At 40.4% G+C, this 25,419-nt stretch overlaps 1 protein-coding gene across 1 annotated transcript; it reads right to left on the bottom strand.

Annotated features, from left to right (window-relative positions):
* Positions 1 to 607: 607 nt before the first annotated feature.
* On the bottom strand, positions 608 to 24,952 carry LOC138606089 (vesicle-associated membrane protein-associated protein B/C-like). The gene is made up of 6 exons (XM_069678546.1): positions 24,724 to 24,952; positions 17,369 to 17,521; positions 8,350 to 8,453; positions 6,263 to 6,343; positions 5,393 to 5,572; positions 608 to 2,786 (listed from the first exon to the last, which is right to left on the bottom strand). Exons 1-6 carry the CDS (start codon positions 24,779 to 24,781, stop codon positions 2,631 to 2,633), a joined length of 732 nt encoding a protein of 243 aa, XP_069534647.1. The 5' UTR covers positions 24,782 to 24,952; the 3' UTR covers positions 608 to 2,630.
* Positions 24,953 to 25,419: the final 467 nt, after the last annotated feature.

The following is a 25,419-nucleotide window of genomic DNA, read 5'->3' as shown; positions in this document are numbered from 1 at the left end:
TACTCCTTTTCATAAACTCCTCTCTATATAAATGTGCAATACAGGAAATGACATCACACAGTTTGTTAGGGGCTTTATTCGTTTAATTTATTAAGATGCTACATAGTCCAACCAGGTTGGGTTGTTTTTATACACCAGAGAGACTACTTGACTAGGAATATTAATCTTCTTCTCAGATAGACTTATTTATTTATTTATATACATACAAAACAGTTTCCCGACTGCTTACATTGATCACGGTGACGGTCAGAGACTCCAGAACAGGTCAGTGTAGTGTGTTTTTACAACCGTGCCTGGATCAGCTAGTATCTCCATGTAATTATTATTGTTTGTTTATCCCGCTTGGAGTGCCAGAACAGTCGGATTTACCGCATCAGAGCAGGACTAAGTAAATTATTAATGAGTATATTCTGGTGCTTTTAAAATATTTTCCTTGTGTTAAATGTTCTGATGCTCTAAGCAGGATTCACCTAACAACAACAATTATCTGCAAGTACTGTGACCCAGGTCTGATAACCCAAGACGGGACTGTAGCTCAGGTTCAGCTCTGCCCTCCCTCTAAGCAGCAAGTCATCCTCAACCCAACAACTTTACAGAGATACAGTCGAAACATAAGTTCATGTTTATTTAAATCATTTACCCGACTTAAATCCATTGCGTTCAACTTCACTTCACATGAAAACATAGTGGCCTTTTGTCATTTGTCTTTAGTTTAAGCAAAAGGGGAAAGTACTCTTGTAAGTGGATGTTTGGGGATAAAAATCTGCTTTCTTGGTCAAATATTGCAAAGTAAGATGCACTCTCCACTGCATTTTTCCCTCATGCAAATTTGGATATGAAACAATTTCAGCAAAGTTTATTTTTGTTTATTTTAAACGAAAAAATAACCATCGGCTCTGGAACAGTACATTGTCATCATGTGGTCCCCTCAAGGCTTTAAGCTAGGCTTGCTGTATGCTTTTTCCCCCTCCCCTCCTCTCCTCTCTCTCTTGCTTGAGGAAAAAAAAAAAAAGTGGTATGCTGCAGGAAGATCAAAGAAGAGACACTCTTAATCTTGGTGCGTTAAAAATGAACACGACTTCAAATGCAGTGAGGATATAACATTAATAAGCAACGGATAAATGCTGAACACACCCAAAAACTGAAGTGCAATGGAGTGGGGAAAAAAAACAGCAAACTCACCAGCAGTGGAGATCAGGCAGCTTAAAACACTTGGTTGATCTCTGACATACATTTGCCTCAAACAAAAACAGAATGTCAACAAATGTATGGCTCAGTAGGAAACAAAAAAGAGCTGGAAAACACCAAGGTTTGTTAGGACACTGTAACAGGACCTTGGCGCTGTTGATGTAAAGGAAACACATAACCATTCGTCTTTACATGCATCTTCTGTCCATTTGTGGTTTGTCACTATATGTATGCATGCTTCCTCTGTCTGTGCATGTGTGTATATATATATATATATATATATATATTTATATATATATTATTGTACTGTGTATATGTATATATACCTCCATCTTGGCCTGAGAATAACTTGCCCAAACAGGTCACAAGGCAAGGCTTTCATCTGCAGAACATTTACATGAATGATCTAATCCTACAAATCTGGAGCTCATTTCTGGTAGCTGCGATATTCTTAAATGCTTCAACCCTAACAACAAAAGAAATTTACTTAAAATCATAAAAATGCAACAAAACACAAAAGAGAGAGAGAGAAAAAAAAATCAGAAAATGTAGTTGTGCAAACCTACAGCCAAATTACATGTTATTATCACCATTAAAAAAGCAGTTAAATTAGATTCAGAAGTCCAGATGCAACACTCTGTTGTGTGAACGCATGCAATCAAACACCCCCTCTGACAACTGGGGATGTGGTGAGCACTGAGTGACCGGAGTAAGGTAGAGTGAAAATAAAAACACGAGGAAAGAAAATACCTATGGTATAGTGTTTCATACACTGATCAAGGTCGCTATACAATCAAAGACGAGCTGATTTTACAAAGCCTCTGATTGGAGGAGTCAGTTTGATAGCCCTGTGTGTAACCCCGACTGTGTGGAGCATCTCTCTGGTTTGTCCCTTCCTTAAAGGGGGTTTAGCTGGAAGGAACACCTGGATGTACTGTACAGTGGGGGTAAGGGGAGAAGGGTTACGTTTAAATTTACATCGGCTCTGGCCTCCGTCATTTAGAAAAAGAAATAACAATACACTAAAATGACATTCACACATTTGCAAACTGACTCAATCGCACCAACACTACCTCGCCGGTGTTAGAAAATCCATTGGTCTGAATCACAAGCATTAATCATGTTTCCATTACCCCCCCACCCACCCGCGATACCAGTCATCTGTATACAAGAAACTTTGGGAAGAGGGCCAGAATGATTATGTGATGATTACGCAGAGGCATGACCTGTAACAGTAGGTTTGTTCATAAGATGATAAATCGTTTTTTTTCTCATACATTACTTTTTGAAACTTTTTACATAAATGAGACTGAATCAAAACTAGTTCCACCCCCCCACCCAGTGGCTTTATGGCGTTTCCGATCCAAAAATCCCAGATCCCGTGTTTGTTTTTCTTCACCCCCCCGGAAAGCATGCTGCGGCCGACCGAACTGTGCTGCCGTCTACAAGACCAACTTGCCCACGATGACGCCCACCACGAAGAAGAGCACGATGAGGGCAATCGAGCGGGCGCTCAGGCCCTCCTCTCTCTTCATGCCAACTGAGGAGTGCTGAGATGACATCATGTTGCTCTTCCTCATCCGCAGACCGTCATCCTCCTGAAGAAAGCAGGTAAAAAAAAGGTGTAAAATCAGTTAGTGAGGAATGAAGACGGGCGGTGGTGGGAGAGTAAAATAAAGAAAGGACTGAAGAAGTTATATAGAGTCAGTTTGTCAATCAGTCAATAAGATAAGACTATTTATTTACTAGCTCAAAGAAATAGGATCTGCTTAAATCTTCATCTGACCAAATCCCCAGAGGACCGCAGAAGGCGCCAGGCTTTAACACACTTCATTTCCCAGCAGCGGGTGGGGGGGCTCTCTGTTAGTTTAATCTCAGCCGCAGGAGCAGCCAACAGTCGTTCTGCCTCTGGCAAGAACCGAGAGGGGAGGAGGTGGTGGTGTTGGAGGGGGGCTGTCTGTGGTGTGTGCGTGTGTGTGTGCGCGTGACTCATTTCCAACCAAACCTTAACAAAACCCCAATTTTAAACCTTACTTCATTGATTATTTTGATTGATGTCACACTCATTGATTTTGAACCCTGAGGTCTGCCGCTGATTATAGAAACGAGCGGTTGTTCTGAATGTAAACCTCAATCTTGAGTTACTGTCTGTGTTCAGATACAGTAAAGGGTGGAGGACAGCACGACGTCGAGAATCTAATTTTCCACTAAATGTGCTTATCTCGATTATGAGCATCAATCAGAGCAAAAAATAACATTTTAAAGTAATAAAAATGTGGCTGTGGATGTTCAGTGATGTCATCTCATTTTGATGATCGAGATGAAACTTTCAGTGTAATAAAGTGAGAACCTTAAGACGGATGGGTTGTTTGAACTGTAGCATTTGTTTCAAGATTCACTGTACAGAACATATTATCGTTATTAGATAAGTTGATTTATCAATTAGTTGATAAACAAAAAGTTATGAGCAACATATTTCATAAACAAGTCATTGAGTCATTTTAAGCAGTAAAGCGGAAAATGTACTGGTTTTAGCTAGGGCTGTGTTTTCGCTAGAATATGGCAATACAATACGTATCACTATATAGGTGGTACAATATAAAAGATTGTGATATATTATTGCAATACTGTAAGTAAGGATAGAAACATCTACTGCTGGGTTTAAAAAAAAAGATTTTTGTCTGATTTGAATCGATTCTCATTTGAATGACCCAATATCGATTAATAAATCCCGAGATCCAGCTTTAGAAAATGTTTAAAAACATGTCCGATTGTTGTTAGACAGTATGCCTTTCCCCATAATTCTAGTCTCGTGTGGTTTTGTTCTTCGTGCTATGAGAGCTTGTGGCCAAACCTCCCGCAAGTTGAACCCTAGTTCGTTTGATCAAAACCACGAGCCAGATGTTCAGACTGAAAATCTGAAACTGGAAAAAAAGTTCATAAGCTGTCTCATTCATAAGATTGTTAATATTGTGTTGACTGCTGTGTGTCTGTCATGTTAAATAAAAAGTACATGATATAACTTCTTTGGGGTCAATTCTTATTGTACACATTAAACATTGCACCACAATAATGCACCAGGATAGTGGTGCATTGATATTGTAACTGAAGTACCCCGAAACAAATCGATATCGAATCGAATGAAATCGAATTGAATCGGAATCGAATCGAACTGAGAAATTCTTATCAATACTTGTTGTCTAATTTTAGGCAAACTGTTATAATAGGATTAAAAATGTTTGTATGCAAGCTGAACAGTGGGATGTGCATTTGTAATAATCACAGCCTCTGTATCATCCAACATCATAGCACAACTTTTGTGCAAAATAAACAAAGGAATTAACCTTATCCTTATCAGTAAAAAACATTGCATTGTAAGTATTAATTAAAAACCTATATAAGAAATGTTTTCGAATCAATACACTTTAAATAACATCGCAAGACTAAAGTGTATCAATATGTTCTTATATCTCTAGTTTTAGCACATTAACTGTGATCGTTTGGTTCTCTTGAACTTTTATGATAGAAAACGAAATATCTTTAGATTTTGGACAGAAAAACAGAGCGCATTTAGATCATGTCAACTTGAGCTGTTGGTATTTATAATAGCATTTTATAGACAAATGCTTATTTAGGAAATGTAACAAGAAGCCTGACTAATGATGAAGAGAACTATACGTTGCAGCTCACGTACATACTGAGTGAGCATGTGTTGATTTATACAGTAACTTATATTTAGTTCCATTTCAATATGATAATTTAAAGTAAACTTGTGTAGTGCACATTTGGAGTGGGCCTATAGCTTGGCCCCCTGTCAAGAATCACTCATCTGATTGACTTCACACTCAACACTGTGCTCCCTCGGGCCCGCAGCAATACAACCGCCTAGTGTTAAGTCGATCAGATGAACGGTTCTGGAGATATGCAGAGGAAAGACGAACAGACAGACAGACGGCCAGAGTTTCCCTCCTTTATAGAGAGTGAGACGCACAGTTTGAATGGGCTCAGATGCGTCTGGATGTGTCTGATTCAGCTCAGCAGGTGATTAATCACATCCTACATTTGCTCTGCAGTGATTAATTCAAGCTGAAAATTGCAACGTTTGGGGAAAAAGTAATATTTAGTTTAAAGACCAGTCGTTCAACAGGAAAAGTTTCACCCAACAGTCTCTGCAGTTAGCTTAAAGGTTGGTCTTCACACTCACCCTGATCTGTTTGTTTTCTTCCCGTAGCCTCTGAGCCTCCATCTGCAGCCGCTTGCACTCCTCCATGATCTTCTTCACCTCCCCATCGTCGAGGGTGGAGCTCATTGACTTCGGAGGAAGCGAGGAGGACTCTGACTTCAGCAAGCTGGACGACATCATCTTGTTGGACTCCATGTCGTGCTGTAAGTTACAGGTTATAAAGCAATGAGTTGTCTTGTGCGAGCAGTGTTTTTCCTGGCCATTCTGACTGGCATGAGGAGGCTTTTATATACAGCACATATGCTCATTCACAGGCCTGCAGAGACACAGAGCCTCTATCTCTGTGTTTGTGGTAGAGTTCACCCAGGGGTGCCTTTCATAAGTGGAACAAGCTGGTTTCAATCAGCACTGTCGCTCTCTAACGGACTCTGTGGTGCACAGTGTCGACTGGGAGCCATGCGTATGTACTGCAGAGCTCATAATGAATTGTAAACAGCTACCACAGGTTCTTTTCCGCTCCTTGTGATAATGCAGCCAGTAGTCTTGGCGGATATCACCGACAGATAATGTCTCTAAAGCTGCGTGGGGTCTGAGAAGAATCATAACCATAATAAAGTGCATTTGAGAACAGACAAAATGACCCTCTGAAGGGGAGTCGAGGTCTGAGAGTGGAGCTGAGGCACAGAGAGGTGGAGAAACAACAAAGATAAAGAAGGGGGGATTAAAAAGAGAGATGTTGGGATCATAGTTCAAAGAAGAGGACTGAGAGGGGACAAGTGAAAAAAAGAGACGTATATCTTTCCCCTGTAGTTCCTTTGATATGAATTCTTTAGTGGTGATGAAAACTGACATGGTGAGGCAGAGAAAAGAGGAGAAACATCATGTGCTTACCGTTTTTTCGTTCTCCACCGGCATCTCAAAAACACATCTCAGCTTAGAGTCCATCAGCTCCTCTGGTTTAGCCTCCTTCCACTGCAGAGACAGGTGACCAAAAACAAGGAAAAACAACAACAACACATTAGAACTTTAAAGTCTTATCACGGCACAAGGGACTGCTGCCAACGTCAATTCAACTTCTGTTTATAGCACTTCAAATGGATTGGCTTCTAGGCTGTTTTCTTTAGTATATGTGAAGAATAAAGACAAAGGGAGGGATAGTTTGAAGTGCGTTAGAACAAAAGCAGCAAACTGAGAGTGAGGAGGAGGCTGGCTGCTGATTATGGCTCTTCACAGGAGGACAGAAAGCGCTGATGAACCTCCTGCTGTCGGAGGGTCTAAAGCTGAGGCCGCTGAGCAGAAACAGCAGAGATGAGGGAGAACCCTTACTGTGGTGCTCTACTGCTCATCCCTACTGCCTTTTGTACCATTATCATTGGCATTGTAACCATAAGTATGTATCTGTTGTTGATGTAGCAAGGACATATGTTGTTCTTTCTCTCTGCCTGTCTCTATTCTGCATCTCCTTCTCTCCCACCCTTCGGCCCATCCGGTCGAGGCAGGTGTTCAACATGAGTCTGGTTCTGCTCGAAGGTTTCTGCCTGTTAAAAGGAAGTTTTCCCACCAATGTGCTGAATGTTGCTAAGTGACGCTCATGGTGATTCATGTTGGGTGTCTCTCTATATAACATAACAAAGAGTCGGTTTAGACCTGCTCTTTTTGGAAAGTGTCTTGATATAACTTTGGTTATAATTTGGCGCTATACAAATAACATTTGATTATCAGTTAGAAAGGTGTATTGTAATTCTTTTAAGGTCTTAATAAGTCTTAAAAAATCTATTTAAATATCCCTGCAAAATGTCTCTATTTAAGGAGTTAAACGAGCTTGGATCAAGTAAGTGAATAAAAGGTTTCTGCTCTGTCTAGCTAAAAATAAAACAATATAACATATTTATTCAGTTTTATTCAACAATAAATCAAATTAAAAAAATTTAAATTAATTCTGCCAAACTCATAAAGCATTGATTTAGATTCTGGACTCAAGTTCAGAAAACAATTTTAGGTCATCCACTTCATCTCTCCAGGACCTTACGTATGTTAGCAGTTTATATATGACAGCTATTCCTTATTAAACTCGTCTCTCTTTGGAAAAACACACATCTGATATTACGATATTACAATTTTAGATCACAATGACTTCCAGAGTTAAAACGTCTGCATGCTTTATAATATGTTTTCAAAATATCATGAATATGGGAGAATAAATTAGATTGCATCGTTTGAATCTTTCAGGATGTGTTGCTGTTACTGTAGTTACGTTACTTATCAAAGTAATGAAAGTAATTTAAGTTTAATTTGGCAAAACTCTGGTGGTTTCAATGGCGTGCCAACAGCCAGATTTAAAAACAAAACAAAACTATCCCCTGGTTAGCAACCGTGAAAATATAACATTCTGCCATAGGCTGCAAATGACTGTTTCTTTGAGGTCAGTTCTCCCCTCGCAAGATCTTATTTATGCTGCGACTGTGTTCCTAGAGAACCTGCATTTTTCATCAACAGCTGCACTGTTATCAAAGAGATCTGTTCCCCGACTCCACTCCAGCAGTGGACAGAAATGTAGCACCAGGAGGCCTGCAGTCTGTGCTCTTTTTACAATCCCACTTCAAAAAGCTGCTTCAAATCTCATTTCTGTGACAGTCACAGGCGCGCACAATAACCCAGCATGATTCAGGCTCTGCAGCGGCAGCAGCGTCTCTTTTGTTGCCATTGCTCAGGTTGATTCAGTGTGTGTAGGTATTTTTTATATAAGTGTGAGTCATACCAAATCCTCCAAACATTTGCTGGCAGGTTAATGATGATTTACTGAAAGTATGCTGGCCACTGATCGCAAAGATGAGACCACACATGCTGTTCTGGCTTCTCCTCGTTGCATTTTCTTTTTTTGCTGTGTGTCAGCACTGCGACACGACCTCTCACCCAGCCTGGTCGACGGCCTCTTTCCTTACAGTAAAAGTCATTAAATCTGATAGTGAAACACTCACCACTCCCTCCATGTCGGTCATGTCAGGAGGTGCTAACATGGACTGGACCATGAACTTGTGTTTGCTCTTCTCATTGGGGTCGTAGTCAAAAGGCTGCAGCATAACTGAAAAACAAAAAAACAAAACCAGTGTCAGCATAGACAGGAAAACATACGGTGAAGGTTTCAGGATCCCTTTTCTCAACCTCTATGAAAAGAAACGTTAAAACAAGGCTGTAAAATCGCAGCACGACTGCACGCTCTGTGAGATTGTTAAAATGATTTAGGACAGTGGTTCAGGGGAATCCCTACAGGAGCGCACAAGACATTTCTGCAGGGTCGAGAGATAATTAATAGGACAGAAAAGAAGAAAAATAAAGTTCTGCTGCACAACTTTATCGTCATTTTAGTGAACATGATAGAAAATACATCTTTGGTGGCCCTGCTCACACTTCCAGAAGTGTAGGCATGTATAAAAGAAAGGCTGTAATAATTCTTGTAAGAAACTTTTAACCAAATTATGAAATTTAACCACTAGAAAATATGAAATGTGGAAAAGTCTAAAACATCAACCTATTTAAAAAAAAAAAGGATTTAAAGGATTTTCGCCCCGATTAACCGGGGTGGTAGAGAGATGATGAGAGGCAGAGCGATGCAACAAAGGTCTGAGCAGATGAGATGGTTCATTGTTGGCGTCCATGGAGGCGTCCTACCTGAAACCTTTGACTTTGAAAACTGTCTGTGAATTGATGTGGTTTATATTTACTTTTGTAGAATATAATTGTAGGTCTTTTCCCAAAGCATAAAGCAAAAACTAAGGAAAAAAAACCAACTGATTATACAACAGCTGTGTCTCAATTCAGGGGCTGTATCCTATGAAGGACGCAGTCTACAGAGGATGAGTCATTCGTAGCCTACGTAGACCGCTAAGGACGTACTGAAATGAGACAATCTGGTCTTCCACAGGATTTCCTGTTTCTGTCCCCAGCTGTTCCCGCCTTTACACCTGCATCACTAAAGTCTGCTCCTGTCGCCTAGCAACAGGTAGCTAGCTATCATACTGTAACTAATGCCACGTAACTTAACCTGTTATTTTAAAAATAATTTAAAGTGTAAAGGCCCCTTTCATATTATTTAACATTTGTAACGCTAGCTCTTCGATTGAGTTGAAACCAAAAACTTTTACATTTAAAGTTTATTCCTCGGCCGCTTAAAGAGTGTACCATCTCATTTGAATTGGCACGCAAAGAATCTTGGGATACGTTGAACCGAAGGATGCACCTGATGGATCCTTCATGATCCGGGAAACGGAGGACGCATTTGTCGGCCGCATCTGAAGGAGCCTTTGAAATGGGACGGCCTTTGACGCGCGGCTGTGATGCAATGGGCCTTTAAATACGCCCTTTGAAGGATGCAGCTCCTGAATTGGGACACAGATTTTATCTGAATTTTGTAAGCCCAAAAAAATCAAGCTTAATATTATCTAGCCATTATAAAAACGACGAATGTTCAGCAGTCTGTATTCAGCCAGATTCAGCCAGTTTTCAGCGTAAAATATTAGAATAACAAATTGTTGAAATATTAAATGACATATTCAGTTGCGTAAAAGATTCAAAATATGACAGTTACAAGCTTCTATACATATGTGACCTGTGATGAGAGATCGCAAGTAAACACTTCTAAATATAAAGACTGGGAGCTCTTGATGATACCACAACTTTAAAGTCACTTTTACTGACACAGACTTCACAAAGCAACATATTTAAGAGGATTGATTCAGTTCTAGTTAACAGCTGTAAGGAAGGATTGACAAGGATCATGTGGAGAGGGAAACAAGGCTATTATGACAAAGGTTGCACCGCAGCAGACACAGTGTGAACAGGAAGTCTACACATGACTCTTATTGTGGTTTCGTATTGTTATGGCTCCCGTCAGCTTTGTTTCCCTTTTCAAAAACCTCATCCTCACATCCCATCCTCAGGAAAACATATCAGATGAAGAACCTTGTTAGTATCCTTCAAGCTGCGGCAGACGGGCAGGCACACAATATGATTTGTGGGCGAAATCTGCTGCCCCAAATACGAAATGAACACTTCTGAAACTCCAGCGTTTAAACCGTTACTTCTCTTTGTCAGCAACTTTCCATCTGCCGCCCTGTCTCAACTCTGTGTCCGCTCCTTTGGATTAAATTTGAATTAGTGAGTATCAAATACCCATGAATTTGTCAAACACTAAACTAGGGCCTCCACGTCTTCAAGGCTCCGGGCTTGCCTCCGCTGCACGGAAAAAGCGCTGGAGATGATTTATGTCCAAGTTTGTGTTACCATGACGGAGAAACACTGACGGATCTACAAATACCCCAGGGGGTAATCTTTCTAACAGCTTCCAACCCTGTCGTTTTCTTACATATCGCTCTAACAAAAAGCAGGTGTGGGGTTGGAATACTACTTTAGGCCATCACCACATCAGCCCTCTCAGTCACTGCTGTGTTATTTGATGTCATTCCAATGACTGGGAAGGTATTTCAAAGCTGTAACGATGATTTACAATGATCACTTTCTTATGTCTGCGTTCAAGGGGGGTGGAAGTTCAGATGGGATGAAAATGCCTATTGATTAGTCGTCTTTTTTTCTCCTTTGACGTCTCCCTTTTAAATGAGGGTGTAATTGAAATTCATATTTTGACTTCTGCAATGCCTGCGTGATTCTTTGGCCTTCACTTGAAACAAATGACCTCCTAATTTCAAAGCCGGCGCAGCTATCAGGATGGTTTTCATATATGGCACATGCCAATTCTCCCTGGAGTGGGAAAACCTCAGAGATGTAGTGCACCATTACAGCAATCAGGGCGGTTCAATATCGCAAACCAGAAACAGACGGCACGAACAGATTGAGAACGTCCTGTTTGAGTCAGACCCAATTTGCACGGTCATCTACCTTAGGTCCGAGGGGACAATACGAGAGAATGGAGGCAGGAAAGCATGTAAGTTCTTTGTGAATAACATGAGAAAAAAGGAGTCAAAGCCTGAGAGGGAAAACACACGTATCCACAGCAGGGGAAAAGTGATTTAAGGCGTCTTTGATCTACAGCCTTTGAGCGCACGAATACAAAAAGTCTGCTAATGGCATGATTTAGTATTCCTCCTCCACGCGGTGTAATCATTTATAACACTCACAGAGGCTAATTGTAGTCAACACGGTCAAGCAGGATGGTAATCGCCTGCCTGCTTGTTGATGATGAATGGATCCATTAGAGGGGTGAGGGAGGGAGGCAAGAAAACTTTCCTTTCCTGTCACTAATTAATTGTGTCCCGTGAGAGAAGATGCTCACAACAGTTACCGCTAACTGTGTGCTAACAGAGGTCCACCCAAGGTTCACGCGCCCCCATAGAAACAAATACTCTTTTCGGATAAATCCAAGACATTAACAGAGTAACTAGGAACATGATGATTAACAACGGTAAAATACCACACCATACATCAACATTTTGACAATCAGCTTTCTCCATAAAAGGCTGCCAGAACTGAAACACATTACAAAGGGAAAGTTAATTAATTCCAGATATAAAATCCTTTGCAACAAAGGTTAAGTGGAGACCAAGCGCAAACCAGAGCTGTACCCATTTGAGCTTTGTACTTAATTGTTTTGGTCTATCAGTAAACGGTGTGTTCACCTTTTTTGAACGATGGATTATTTTATTGTTTTTCTGAATCTGATAGATATTGTGTTTGTACTATAGACAGAGCTGTATGTTGTCGATCGCTGTACGTGTAAAAGCCCAAAGACGAACAGGAGAGTTAAAACAGCCTAAATCCAAAAGATATTTTATCTACAATGAGGTAAAAACAGAGGAAGATTAAAAACAGACTTTAATTAATAATTCATTATCTAAATAGTTACGGTTAAAGCCCTTTTTTTTTATCAGTGGGCTAACTGATTAATTGATTAATGGACCACTTGCTGTAATTCTTCACTACGGCTGCACAATTTATCGAATATTAATTCCAATCATGATTTTGGCTTCCCACCATTAAATAGTTGATCGATGACGATAGTGACGTTTAAAATCCACCCGTAGAAAACTGCATATCAAATCAAGCTCTCCCTAAACTCACAGCCTCTCCACCAGGGGGCGATCAAGGGGTTTTGGCTTCACTTCTGGGGGAGCTGGCGTGTCATGTCATGAGCGCCTTCCTTGCAGCGGCAGTTTAGAGTGGAAGAGTAAACAACAGAGACGGCCCGGGAGAAACAAAAGACTAGGAAGAGCTGCTCCCCAGAAACTGCTCGTCTTCGGTTGTTTTGAGGTATTTCGGGTTTAGGGCGAGTGACGTTAAAGTTATAATCTCCAAGATCTCGTTCTCTTTGGCGGCACCTATGCAGTGCTGCATGTGTGACGTCCACGGTTGGTCATCCATCTTCTCTTTATTTGTTCAGCCATAGTAGATTACTGTTTACTTGCAACACTTGCAGAGAGCGGAAAAGCAGCCGCTTAGCTCCGCTTAGCTCCGCCTACCCTGTGTTGCAGACCAACCACTGCTGGGTGATGGAAAATGCATCACTAACTGGGCGCGGCTCGTGATTTTTTTCACAGACAGCCAGTCCATAATACTGCAAATGCAAAGGTTTTCATCAGTGGGCCACAGGCTCAATCACCATTGTGTTACCTCATTCGAAATGAAAATCTTTGAGATTATCACTTTAAGTAGGACAGAATAATCAGCAAAGAGTGAATGAAACCTGTGTCTACACCGCAAAGCAACACAACTAACTTGTTCAAGCAGTTGAAAAAAAGCACAAAGTGCAGCATGATGAGTGAATTAAGGCCAAGAGGAAGAACGAGCTACTCCGCGTCCTTGTCCAGCATCAAGTCAGACATCCGTAACGGCAACGCTGTGCAGCGTGACACCCCATCCACCCAACTCCCAAAGACAGACTGATGCACAATTTGTACATGAGCAGGAATGTACCACAAAATGGAGCTGAAAGCGTTCCTCTGTTTATCTAGAAACAGTCCCTAAAATTAATAAGTAATCGTGACTAATAATCATGACCTGAATATTGATCAAAATAGTTGTGATTATCATTTTGGACATAATCATGTAGCCCTATTCTTCACTAAAGCTTTTGGTGTAATAATGACAGAATTCATCTCTCAATTTCTCATCCATGGTGTCATGATGTGAAGTGTTCTCGATAAAAGAAAAACAATCAGGATTCTGTCAGTCAGTTGTAATAAAAGGCTAAAGCTTGAGACTTCAGCCCTTTACAATCCATTATGTATACGTTTGCAGCAGCATAGCAGATAACAAAAGACATGTTTGACAACTTAATAAAAATAAAGGAACAAATGTGCCAAAAGTCATCAGATACTGTGTCAGTCTAATGTCCGAAGCACTGCACTGTCCAGCCGAAAGTAAGATACGAGATGAATTCACTCTGAAACGTACGACATGATGTTACACAAAACACGATATGATATGACACATGATACCACACCGCTCATTGTATGACTATAACAGTAACCTTTTCACACCGACTCAGAGAAGCCTCAGCTGTAAAAGGCTTCTCTTCAGGTCTACTGTGCTTTATATTACTCAACACAGAAATTTGGTCAAAGATCAGCAAACCTACAGAGACAATATAGCGTGGGAGTGAGAAAAAGAGTGAAGTCGACCAGAGCTGTCGAGATACAGGCCTGGAGGGAAAACTCACCGAGATGTGAGAGCCAACTCTCATGAAACTTATATTCAGGCTTCTTGGGGTAGCAGGATCTCACACTTTTGTTCTCTCCGGTGTCAATCTAATTTAATATCACGCTAAAGGATATAGACCAGATAACCTATGTCAGGGACGGAAACAACCCAGGATCCAAGAGCTGTAAACTGTACACTGCACTTTCGATGGAATCAGCAAACAGTTATTGTTTTGTTATAGGAACAAACGTAGAGAGTGGAAATGACAAAAGAATCTTTAAATATTGGACCGTGTAAGCATGAGGGTTTTATGACAGACTGGGTGTCTGTGGCGACATTCACGGAAAAAATCACAAGCGGCGCCCGGTTAGTGATGCGTTTTCCATCAGCCAGCAGTGGTTGGTCTGCCAGAGAGGGTAGGCGGAGCTTAGCGGCTGCTTTTCCGCTCTCTGCAAGTGTCGCGAGTAAACAGTAATCTACTATGGCTGAACAAACAAAGAAAAGATGGATGACCAACTGTGGACGTGACACATGGAACACTGTCTGGATATCTGGGAAGTGTGCTCCCGCAATTACCGTTAATCGCCATAGGTGGCGCCAAAGACAACGAAACCGAGATCTTCGAGATTACCCCAAGGTGCACGACATTCAGGCATCTACAGTAACAAAGCGGAGTAAAAAATAAAAATATATTGCACTAGTAGAAAAAGTGATTATTGCATATAAGTAGGAAAATCCTGTTCTTATCCTGTCATTACAAAAGGTATACTTAAAAAGCTTTGAAGGGAACACTAATAGCTCATAAGGCTAATTAATTAACTGCAACAAAAGAATAGCTATTTCTTATTGTGGTGTGTTATTTTGCTCTCTGCCTCCCTTGAAATGCCACTGGGTCTCAAGACGAAATTCTGACATATTCTGAAAAGAAGCTCAATATTTGTGGACACAAGGATTTTTGAGACGTCCACGCCACATATTTTTCCGCTGAAAGCTGCTACATAACACCAATCAGCCTCAGCAACATTCCTGCGGCCATGGTTTCATTATACATATACGGTTTCAGCTGGGTTATGCTTCAAAAGCACTGTGTGTATCCTCAGCTAAGCCAGCAAATGACACATCTTGAGTTTGTAGGTATCCTGTGGCAGACAGCTCTCTTTGGCCTCGGTGCAAGTGGGTGTCTATGTAGCTTTTATGTGCAGCTTTGTAACGAATTACAAGCAAGAAATAAGAGACACACTGGACTGCAACATGTTACAGATCAATACAATCCTATTAGAAAGAGAAAAAACAGTGGAACAATACTTTTGCATGTGATGTGTGTTATTTTTGGAGCGACTATATGTGCTTTTAAAACATCTTTACACAAGACTTTGCAAGAGCATGTTCAGAGACTTATCAGTTAACTGTAACACAGGAAGGAAGAACAATTAAAGGAGCCCTGCAGAGTTTTCTTGTAAACAAAGAAAGGTGTGTTTACATTCAGAGTTACACAAAACACATAGAATATATCCTTGAGGTCTAACTACAGTGTTAAATGCCCTACTTCTGCTGAAAATAGTTGAGAAGCCAGTTTTTGCGAACCTGCACTGTTCATCTTTATTTATTTGCCTACAGTCTTTAGTTTAAAAGCATACAATCTGCCACAGCCCCTTGTTATCCTGTTAAATACACTGCTTTCTGAGTTCTCCCTGAAGACTGTGTCTATATGTTTTTAAATACTAACTACACACTGTGAAAAACAATCTCCTTCTGGGACTTAAACCTGTGACCTTTCTCAGCCCAATAAGGGTAGAAAAAATGAAGCCAACTGACAGGGAGGACTGTGCTGATTTGTCGCCCTCTTGCTGACTGATGGCCCCAGTGACACAGTTTGCAGTTGTTGACACCAGATAGGGGAGGTTGTAAACTGAGTCTGTGGCTGTAAAAGGCAGAGGTGGCCCAGTGTGGAAAAACTAGCCTGTACCTGTCTCGACTGGGAATGAGGCCTGCCAGGAAGGAGTGTGGCGAGAGGACGGGGGAATAAAGGGGTAGGAGAAGCGTGTGTGTTTATGCAACAAGTGCAAACAAATTTATGATACTACAGAAATTAAGGTTTGGTTTCCTTCTTCAACAGCAAGAAAAGAGCAACATCTGCATATTTGAAGAGCTGTAACAGGAAAATGTTCTGCATTTTCCTTGTCTTGTATCACCTGTTGCTTTTGGTACCATGTACTTTTCTTAACTTCTCTTTCCTTTGCAGATATTCCCCTAAAACAGCAGCGACTACCATCTTTTTTGTGCAACGTCTGCAGTCATCAATTGACCAAGCCAATGTCACCAAGGCTGACATTTTTTGAAAGTCTTGGTAGAACAATTTAAAAACACTGGAATCACTTTTTTTGCTAGTTGGCTTTTTAAAATGGGGGTTTTGTGCAGAGTTATTTTCTTTCAACACAACTTCTACTAAAACCTGCTACCTCAAAGCTTCCATGCAGGATGTCCAGAGTCACGCTAAAGACGATTCTAGAAATGATTCTTCCTGACCAATGAGAGGTCTGCAGTCTTTTGACTCCACATTTTAGTATCCGCTTTGCTAGTAAGAACCTCAATCATGCTAATACCAATGTAAAGCACCAGGTCCAATACAAAACTTTTGGAAAACATAGTCTTAAAGGTTCCAAGGGTGCTTCACACCTGACAGCTTTGGTCCAGACTTCCAGACTTTACTCCAATTGTCCGGTTTGTTTGACAGGTGAGAACACGCATTTGAACTCTGGTCCGGAACAAACAACCGGACCATGGTCCGCCAGAAAAGACGGGTCTCGGTCCGTTTTCCAAACAAACGTTATATAAAGCAAATGGACAAAATAAAGGAAGCAAACCAAAACATGGTGCATTGTGGGTTGTTAACAGGTGCTGACAGTGGCAGAGAGACATGCAGCCAGGCAGCAAGATGAGTATAGGAGAGGCATGGAGGTGCGACAAGGAAATAGAAATATGGGCTGACCAAACGGTTTCACAAATGCTTGTGGAAACGCACGAGAACACGGAGGTATTCAAACAGATCAGTGAAAAACTAAATGAGAGTGGAACTGATTGATCTGTGGAACAATGTCGGTAACAAAACATTTAAGTCCCCGATCATGTTGAGTGTGATTGAGGAGTGTGCTCTCCCTCTTCGTTTACTACAGGGAGTTTTCCCACGTGGAATTTCTGACAAATCAGAGAGCAGTTTCCTCACACATCAAAACTTTTGATCCTCTGGTAAAAAGCTGCCGTGTGAACACAAACCAAACTCGAGGCTAAATGCAACTTTGTAACAATTTGGTCTTTGATTCAGACAAAACCCACTTCCTCCATCCATACCTGAGACGTTGATTGAGGTTCCTGCATCGATGATTCCGCTGTTTGGCCGCACACAGTACCGGCGCGGCGCTGTCGTCTTAACCTTGAAACACACATTCCTGTCTGTAGGGTTGGCGAGCTTAAGATTTGTGGTGACCACGTCTGAGAATGGACCTGTGAGGAAGGAAGAAGAGGTGGACACTTTAAAAACTGTTATAAACAAGAATAGGTAACTATCAGTTCTCACTGCGATTCTAATTTCAACACAACACACAGCAACAAATATTATCACATGTATTAAAACGGGACAGAGAATTATTTTAATTTTGGTTTTGGCCAAAGACACTGTTGAAATGAACGTCTGTGGTCAGTGAAGTCATTACTCCAAGATACTAGTCGTCAGTTAAATTGATTTGAACGCCACATGGTTGGAGAAAATGACACAGGCTGATGGAGAATAAAACTGACACTGGCATACAAACTCGAAGCTTGTAATGCGTGTTCGCTGTGGTGTCAAAGCAAATGAGTGTCTCTTGTGTCGTCAACAAATCGAGGTACATCATAATGCAAATCCATCGTCTGCCGCTGCACAAAACAATGAATACAATAAACCTCGCTGACGAACAGAAATGTAAATGACATGAAATGAAAAAAGAAATGACACAATCTGTCTTTACTCCAGCCTGTCAAGGACGAAATTAGAGAGGGAGCTTCTTTTGATTCAAAAGATGAGTGAAACCGAATATGATGACGAAAATACCACTGGATAAAAACATATTCAAAGTTGGTATTCTAACATCTGATTTGGTCCATCCAAGCCTCGACCTTCTGCCCAATAATTTCTATATTCCAGCTGACATGTTTTTGATGACTGGACATGTCTATCCTCAAGATAGATAATAAAGTTCCTCACATTAAACCCCAGCACACCCTGGTGAGAACTGGATTAAAGTAAATGTGTCAAGATGTGTTTTTTCTTTTAACATGAGTCTTTAGATGTCAAATACTGATGATGTCTAATCCATCCTCTTAATAAAGAAAAACAAATCCCAAAACAATTTGTCAAAACCTTTGAACCGTCTGTTAAAGACTCCGTTAATCACAGACTTCTACTCCTGCACGACCATGATCAGAGTAGCTGGTGCAGTTCGGCTCAGATTAATAACAGCTATCATTGTGGATGCAGGCCACATCTCCCGAGGCTCTCACAAGGCCTGATGCATTAAGCTGCACAGATTTGTCAATAATGCAGAAAACACTTTAAAAAAAGGCACAGCAATATAGTGTGCCAAATCGAAAAGGTGAGCAAAGGTTAAGTGAGTTATCCATGCAGACTGCAGCACTAGATTGTTAGTGTTTTATACCGGGCGAGTCATTATGGACCTAACAAGGAAGAACACATATTGGTTATTCACTCCAAACACCAGGCTTGTAGTCTCCGGCTTGACTGAACCAAACCAATGCCATACTGTTTGTAATAAATGGAGATTTGAGAAAGGTGGATAAAAAAAAAAATCAGATTTTAATTTATTTACTTATTCTGACTGCGCTTATTTTACTCCTTTGAAACTCTTCAAAGATCCCACTGACTTTGCTGTTTCTTCCAACCTGGGAAAAGGCCATTAATGAGCACAACATCAGTCCTATTTAAACTGCTGAAAATAACATAAGATGTGGGCTGCGAATCATAAGTTCAGAGGCCCCAGACAGATTAATAAGTACAGTTATTGCACTGAGCCAAAAGAGCGAGCAGCACCTTTGATTCATCCTAAAATGATGAATGAGGTGAATGTATTTCCACTTTAGTGTAAGGTTTTCTAGTCATATAAGTGGTAATGACATTAACAGAAATCTGTTGGATATTAGAGCTCTTTAGCAAAAAACGTGCAAACCTAATCTGGCTAATGCATTGAGGCTGGAGAAAATCCAGGGTCTAATGAGTCTTATTTGATATTAACGGCACATTACACACATTGTACGGGCTGCGCTCTTACTAGTATCCCCTGTTTAATTCCAGCAAATCTTATTCTATGAATTACCTAAGTGCTCCCTCACAAAACCACAGTGTTACATGTCATTAATTTACTCTCGTTATTTCTGGCAGCAGTTTATTCATTAAAAGGACACTCTAGAGACTGCACAGTGAAATGTATCCAGATATCTACCCGGCAACCGCTAGACACTCCTGTGTTTTTCCAGTACTTTTAGTGAGAGCAGAGCCAGTTCATAGTCAACTGAGGGGCAGTGACAAATGACGGTAGGATGACTTCACAAAGTTAGGGTAAAAAGCACCAACACCACAAATCTTTACATAAATCAGATGTGCGGAAACTAAGCTTCATTTTGGAAGTTTACAGTTCTTTTAAAAACCACATTCAACAATTGTTATTCATAAATTATGCTCTGTCAATGACTGGAAATATAATTTGTATCTGTTTTTGAGAGGCTTGTTACATGACATACATACTGGGCTGCGTTAAACGTTTATTGTTTTTGTTGAGAAGTCTGTTTGTTACTTTCTTGAGTAATTGATTAGTAGTTTGTTCTATGAAATGTCCTAATATAGTGAAAGATGTTTTAAAGTAGCTCCCCAAAGCCCAAGATGATGTTCTCAAATGTCCTGTTTTGAAACCAGAACATTTTCCCATTGAAGCTGGAATCAAAGCAATTTGACTTTTCTTAAAAAATGACTCCAAGAGAATAATCAGTTATCAAAACAGTTTGCAATTAATTAAATAGATAACAACTCATTAATCTCTATTTACAGATTCTAAATAGAAAAGTGTTTTGGTTTCTGTTTGTACTGCACTTGTAGTCCAAGTAGTATTGACCAATCACATATCAGCTGCAGCGAATGCAGGAAGAACAGTCCGTGAGGAGAGCAAAAACAGGCAGAATATAACGCGCCGTAATGACATCCCGGCTCCAATCAGCGTCGTCTGACAACGATTTATTTCTGATTCATCTCTATAAACATCTGCGGCAAGTTCAGCAAACAATCTAGATCTAAAATTCAACTTGAGACAAATTCCCCTTGAAACTGTATGACAAAAGCTGTTCAGCATTCAGATTTCCCGACTTCCTCAAATGCATCAGATCGCTCTGACCTCCGTTCAACAAATGAGCATTTTAAAAGTAGTTTTCTTCTCCTCTTGAGGACAGACATGAACAAAGCTTCATTATGACTTTTTACAAATCTGCATCATGATTTGATGAAATTTCGGCAAATGTAAGACCCGTTAATTAAAGTAAATCACAAGAAAAACGGTTTCTTTTTCTGTAAACAATGCAGCACGGGAAAAGGAAGTCTTGAGTGGAAGTCGATTATCGCTAACCGCTGGCTACACGCCCCGGCATGTTCACCGTAGTCCCCACAGGCTATATAATCGTCAGACTATAGCTGATGGGATCCAAGAATGACAACTACTTGATGAATCATCGCAGCTCTACATAGGCTCTGTTTTGTGTCCAGGAAAAAGAGAATGCAATTTTCTTATGGGGGACAAGCTCCAGTACATCTACCAGGTAAAAATCCAACCACAGAGAGAGAACAGGTAATACAAGGGCTTTATCTCGAGTCATACTACCGGGTCGCATACTCACAGAAGAGACTGATATCTATGAGACCTTTCATTTAAATGTAAAACCCGAGCTCATTCCCTGGGAGAGACGTCTCTGTTTTTTTCTAAGACAAAGTAAAACTCATGACTTCTAAAAAGTCTTCACAGTGAATCTAGTGTTTGATGAAAAACTTCCAGTTTATCAAAATAAGATTGCAACTTGTACTTGTGATTAATGTAAAAAAATATTAGAAAAACATGAAAATGTATCCAGGCCAAGTTTTTTAATCAAGCATAGAATTCAAACAAAAAACAAATTAGGTCACTACAGTAGCTATTATGGTGAGCAGAGCCTGTGCAGTTGAAAGAGGCCCACTCACTGTGCATGAAAACATGGAGCGGTTTCAGAATTAGCACATACACCAGATTCAAGATAAAGTTTCAGCCCCGCAAACATCCAGAGCAACTGACACTTCCCTTCTCCTTTGAGCAAAGACAGAGAGGAAATTCAGACCCTCACAGGCTTGGCTTGACTTCTAAAGACTTTTAATGAAAGGGACTCACGCCACCGACTACTGTACACCTGATCTACTACTTCCTGAAAGTTTCTCGGGAGAGCATCCAGCTCACAAAAAACCCACAAACGGCCGTTAAAAACTATTATGAAGAGCTGATATTTGAAGCTGTCGTCTCTCAAGGTTAGATTTTATAAATAGCAGATGAAAAGTGGGGAGCTGGCAGTTTTTTTTTTTAAGATTTGTTAATAGCACCCTTGACGAAGATGAAAATTAATACAAAATGAGAAAGTATCTGGCCAACAGATGGTCTGAGCCTTGGGCTAACAAGTTGCTACTACAGACATCCTCTCCATTTCTTGAAATTTCACACCGCATGCCTACACATTACATGGAGAGAGAGTATTGGCATGTGATTTGTGGTGTTGTGTAGTACACTGAGAAGGGATATGAGATAAAAATGTCTTTCATAATGGACTGCATGTGTCTTATTAAATCACTCTTAAAAACCCATTTCAGTCAATGATTACATCACAGTTAAAAAGCCTGCAAGGTATATTACACTACAGGTAACTTAAGCAAAACTATCTGCTTCAGTAACCGGTTAAAAAATAAACAACTGACAAACTGACAATATTTGATTTCTTCTTCTTGTCAACAAATCCAATGAAAACACTAAGTACACGTATAGCCTGTTTGAACCTGACACCTGTGATAGCTTATTCATTTAAATTGGATACATAAACGACACCTTACTCTGCATGGTGTGCTCCTTTAGTAAGATTAATACACAGGTTGTTTATTTTGAGTCCAGAGTCTTTACATCAACCTGGCACTGTAAATACTCACAAGCATGACTAATGTGCACTAATCTGTAGATGAAATTAATCCAAACACTCCCAATATTTATGACACGTTTTATATTTATACTTCTTCAGAAATTAAATTGGTTGAAAAAATACTAGAAGGAAAACAAATTGCTTCTCTTGGGCCTTCTCAAGTGTAGAATAATGCCAGTCTTACAGGTGAAAAGGACCTACCCACAGGTTGAGCTGACCATAAATGATCATTAAAATAGACAATATCCATTGAACACAAATTAGTAGTACAGTGGCCTATAATATACTATGAAGTGTCTTACAGGGGTGGATGAGAAGATATATTTCCAATGTATATTATTGCTTATTTGGGCTGTGTATTAGCAAGATACATGGTACAATACAGGGGTGGCAATTCAATACATAGAGATATATTGTAATCCTGTCAGCAAGGAAAACTGTCATAGCAGAAAGAACACACCAGCACACGCATGAAACTGAGAACAGTAGGATCTGCATTTGTATTCATCACAGCATACTAGCACAGCTTTTTTTTGATGCACTTTTACTCAGGTGTATCAATTCTTTCTCACACCCTATTGCTTATGCAATGTATGATTCACTGTGGACTCTGATACTGTGAACCTGATTCAACTAAGACACTTAATCACTATCTCCAACACACAGGTGGCTCATAAAACTATATTTAATAGGCTGAACGTGTATAATGGGCAATTACACTCATACAGTAGTTAATAGCAGAAGTTATAAAAGTAATGCCTTAGCTGCACATTTGAGCCCTAAAAGCACATCATTATGTGACATTAACTTCACTTAAAAATATAATTCAGTTTTGATATGAACTGCTGAAACGTATCCACTACGATAAAATCAGTTGCTTATTGTGGAAACATTAGTCCAATTTTTCAGTGCTGTGTTTTTTAAAGTTGAATTTTTGGTTCATCATAAATCTAATACCCATATTTCCTAAAGACCCCATTATATTTAGGAGACCTACAGCTGGTACAGTGCCTTGCAAAAGTAATCGCCCCCCATGAACTACAACCTGGAATTCAAAAATATTACTATTAAACTTATTTGGACTTTTTAGCGTTTGCTTAACAAACAAGAGCAGCCCGAAAAGCAGACATCTGTTGGATTCACAAGTTAACCTCAAAGCAATTTGTTGAGCATGTTACTCTTTTCATACTTTTATTTGTAAATACATTTTAAACCACGTAGGGCTGAGAAATATGACAATATATATTGTTAAAACAAAATGAAAATGTCTAAATATATCGTGATATAGGATTTTGGCCATATCGCCCAGCCCTAATACCACCAAGTTTAAGGGGGGTCAATAGGCCTTTTTCAGAGAAGACTCTTTAGCATATCACAGTAGGAAAAGCGCAGGTGTTTATAGTAGCATTAATGATAGCTGTATTCCTTTTAGCTGCTTCAATTTCATGCTCCTGGTAGTGTGCATGCTGACTGGCTGTCATGGCTTTTTCAGACACTTGAATAGAACAGAACCATTGTTCATGTTATTATTAACACCTGTGCTTTTCCCCCTGTTAGAAGTCAAAGTTTCCACTGTGAAATAAGCCAATACTTGCAAGGCACTGAGCCCTAAACTTCACTACTGATTGGAGTAAAAGTTTGAATGTGTTAACTGTGTTTAGAGGCCAACTCTCCTTTGAACAATTGCAAAAATGTATGAAACAATTAAGCCTCTTACTCCAGAGTTCAAGGTGCAGTATCTCAAACTGAGGAAGGATCTCAGTAATCTGTTGCAAATCGGATACAACTGTACCATATGTGTTTATGTAACAATATTTGGGCCTAAAGCAACGTGGCATCTTGCAGCCAAATGCCGAGCTTCACTAAAATGTCTATTAGCGATAATAAAGCCCAGATTATAAGGCTGGTAGGCATGTTGATGACCCGTATATATGACACATGAACCAGCAGAGGTTGGCCTGTTACTTCGTCCTGTGAGCTGTCAAGTTATTAAATGACAGCTGGCTGGCCAACAGAGCGAGACAGCCAATCAGAGAGCGAGCTAATGTTAGCTAGCTAGACATGCTAAGGATGTTGTAGTTCATGGGCAAGGAAAGGTTATCAATTTACCAGGCAATTACGTTGTCAAATATTCATTACGACTGCCGTTTCCTGGTGGATATACTTTACGTGTCTTGCACTCGTAAACTTCTTAAGAGGCTGTGACTGCAGCAGAAATATGTGACAGGGCCCGGCTAACTTAGCTCTCGGGAGCTAATCCAGCTAGCTAACCTGCTAGCTAGCTGTCAGTTGACCTGCCGTCCTTACACAGCCATTTAAGATGCTTCATACGGGGGTAATATTGTCAAATTGTACTGCAGCATCTCCCCGGTCATGTTATCGTAACAGTGACCTGCCCCCTCCTCATCCAGCTGGCAGGGACAGCTCCCCCCTCCCGTCCAAACCGGGCCCTCCCCTCTTACCTCGGAATTTCAGTTCGTGCTGAGGCTCCAAGAGCAGAACCTGTTCCGGCCTGGCCATATCCCAACAGCTGGAGCGGGGTGATCGTGCTGCAACCAGTTCCTGTCGGTTACCGCCGTGTTAGGATGTTGTTGAGTGTTGAAACGCCAAAAGAGTTACTATATGAATGAATTAGCAGTGTGGATATCCCGTCCCACCGGTCACTGGTGCTACTCGAGCTACTAACGCCTGTTGTGATGCAGCAGGAAGGGACTGAGAGACAGCCTGGTGACGTCACTGCCTCTGCATAGCGAGCCACCCGGCGGGGAGGGTGACACAGAGGGTGATGATGGGTGATGCTAGGGTGCACCCAGGGACGGTGGGGCCACCACACCGTTTTAAGGAAACCTGAAGCAAGTGGGAGGAAAGAGCTAAAACATGGAGGTTTTCATTTCAGTACAGAAAGTTCTGCATCTAAGTTTACTTGTTATCACCCTTCGTCCAAGTATAAAATAATCATGAAGGGTGATAATTTAGTTACGAGGGTTTCAATGGTACGATATTTGATGCTTGTATGTCAAAAGTACATGATATCACAGTTTCACAACGATTTGTTGTTGTTTTATTATTATTTTTATTGTTGTTATCAGTAAATTTAACCCTTAAAAGAATCAGAACAGAACAGGTTGAGAACACTTTATTATAATTTCACAAAATAA

Source organism: Semicossyphus pulcher, unplaced genomic scaffold (assembly GCF_022749685.1).
Source record: "Semicossyphus pulcher isolate SPU_LCO1_2020_fin unplaced genomic scaffold, fSemPul1.0.p SCAF_3, whole genome shotgun sequence".
Taxonomy (NCBI): domain Eukaryota; kingdom Metazoa; phylum Chordata; class Actinopteri; order Labriformes; family Labridae; genus Semicossyphus; species Semicossyphus pulcher.
This window is presented reverse-complemented; position numbering and strand designations above follow the sequence as displayed.

What these genes read in the sequence shown, in the direction of transcription:
- LOC138606089 (XM_069678546.1), bottom strand. Translation starts at nt 24,781, where the DNA reads ATGGCCAGGCCGGAACAGGTTCTGCTCTTGGAGCCTCAGCACGAACTG. An exon ending in GCACGAACTGAAATTCCGAG is followed by an intron (nt 17,522 to 24,723) that starts GTAAGAGGGGAG and finishes CCTTCCTCACAG; the next exon opens with GTCCATTCTCAGACGTGGTC. An exon ending in AAGAAAACAAACAGATCAGG is followed by an intron (nt 2,787 to 5,392) that starts GTGAGTGTGAAG and finishes TGCTTTCTTCAG; the next exon opens with GAGGATGACGGTCTGCGGAT.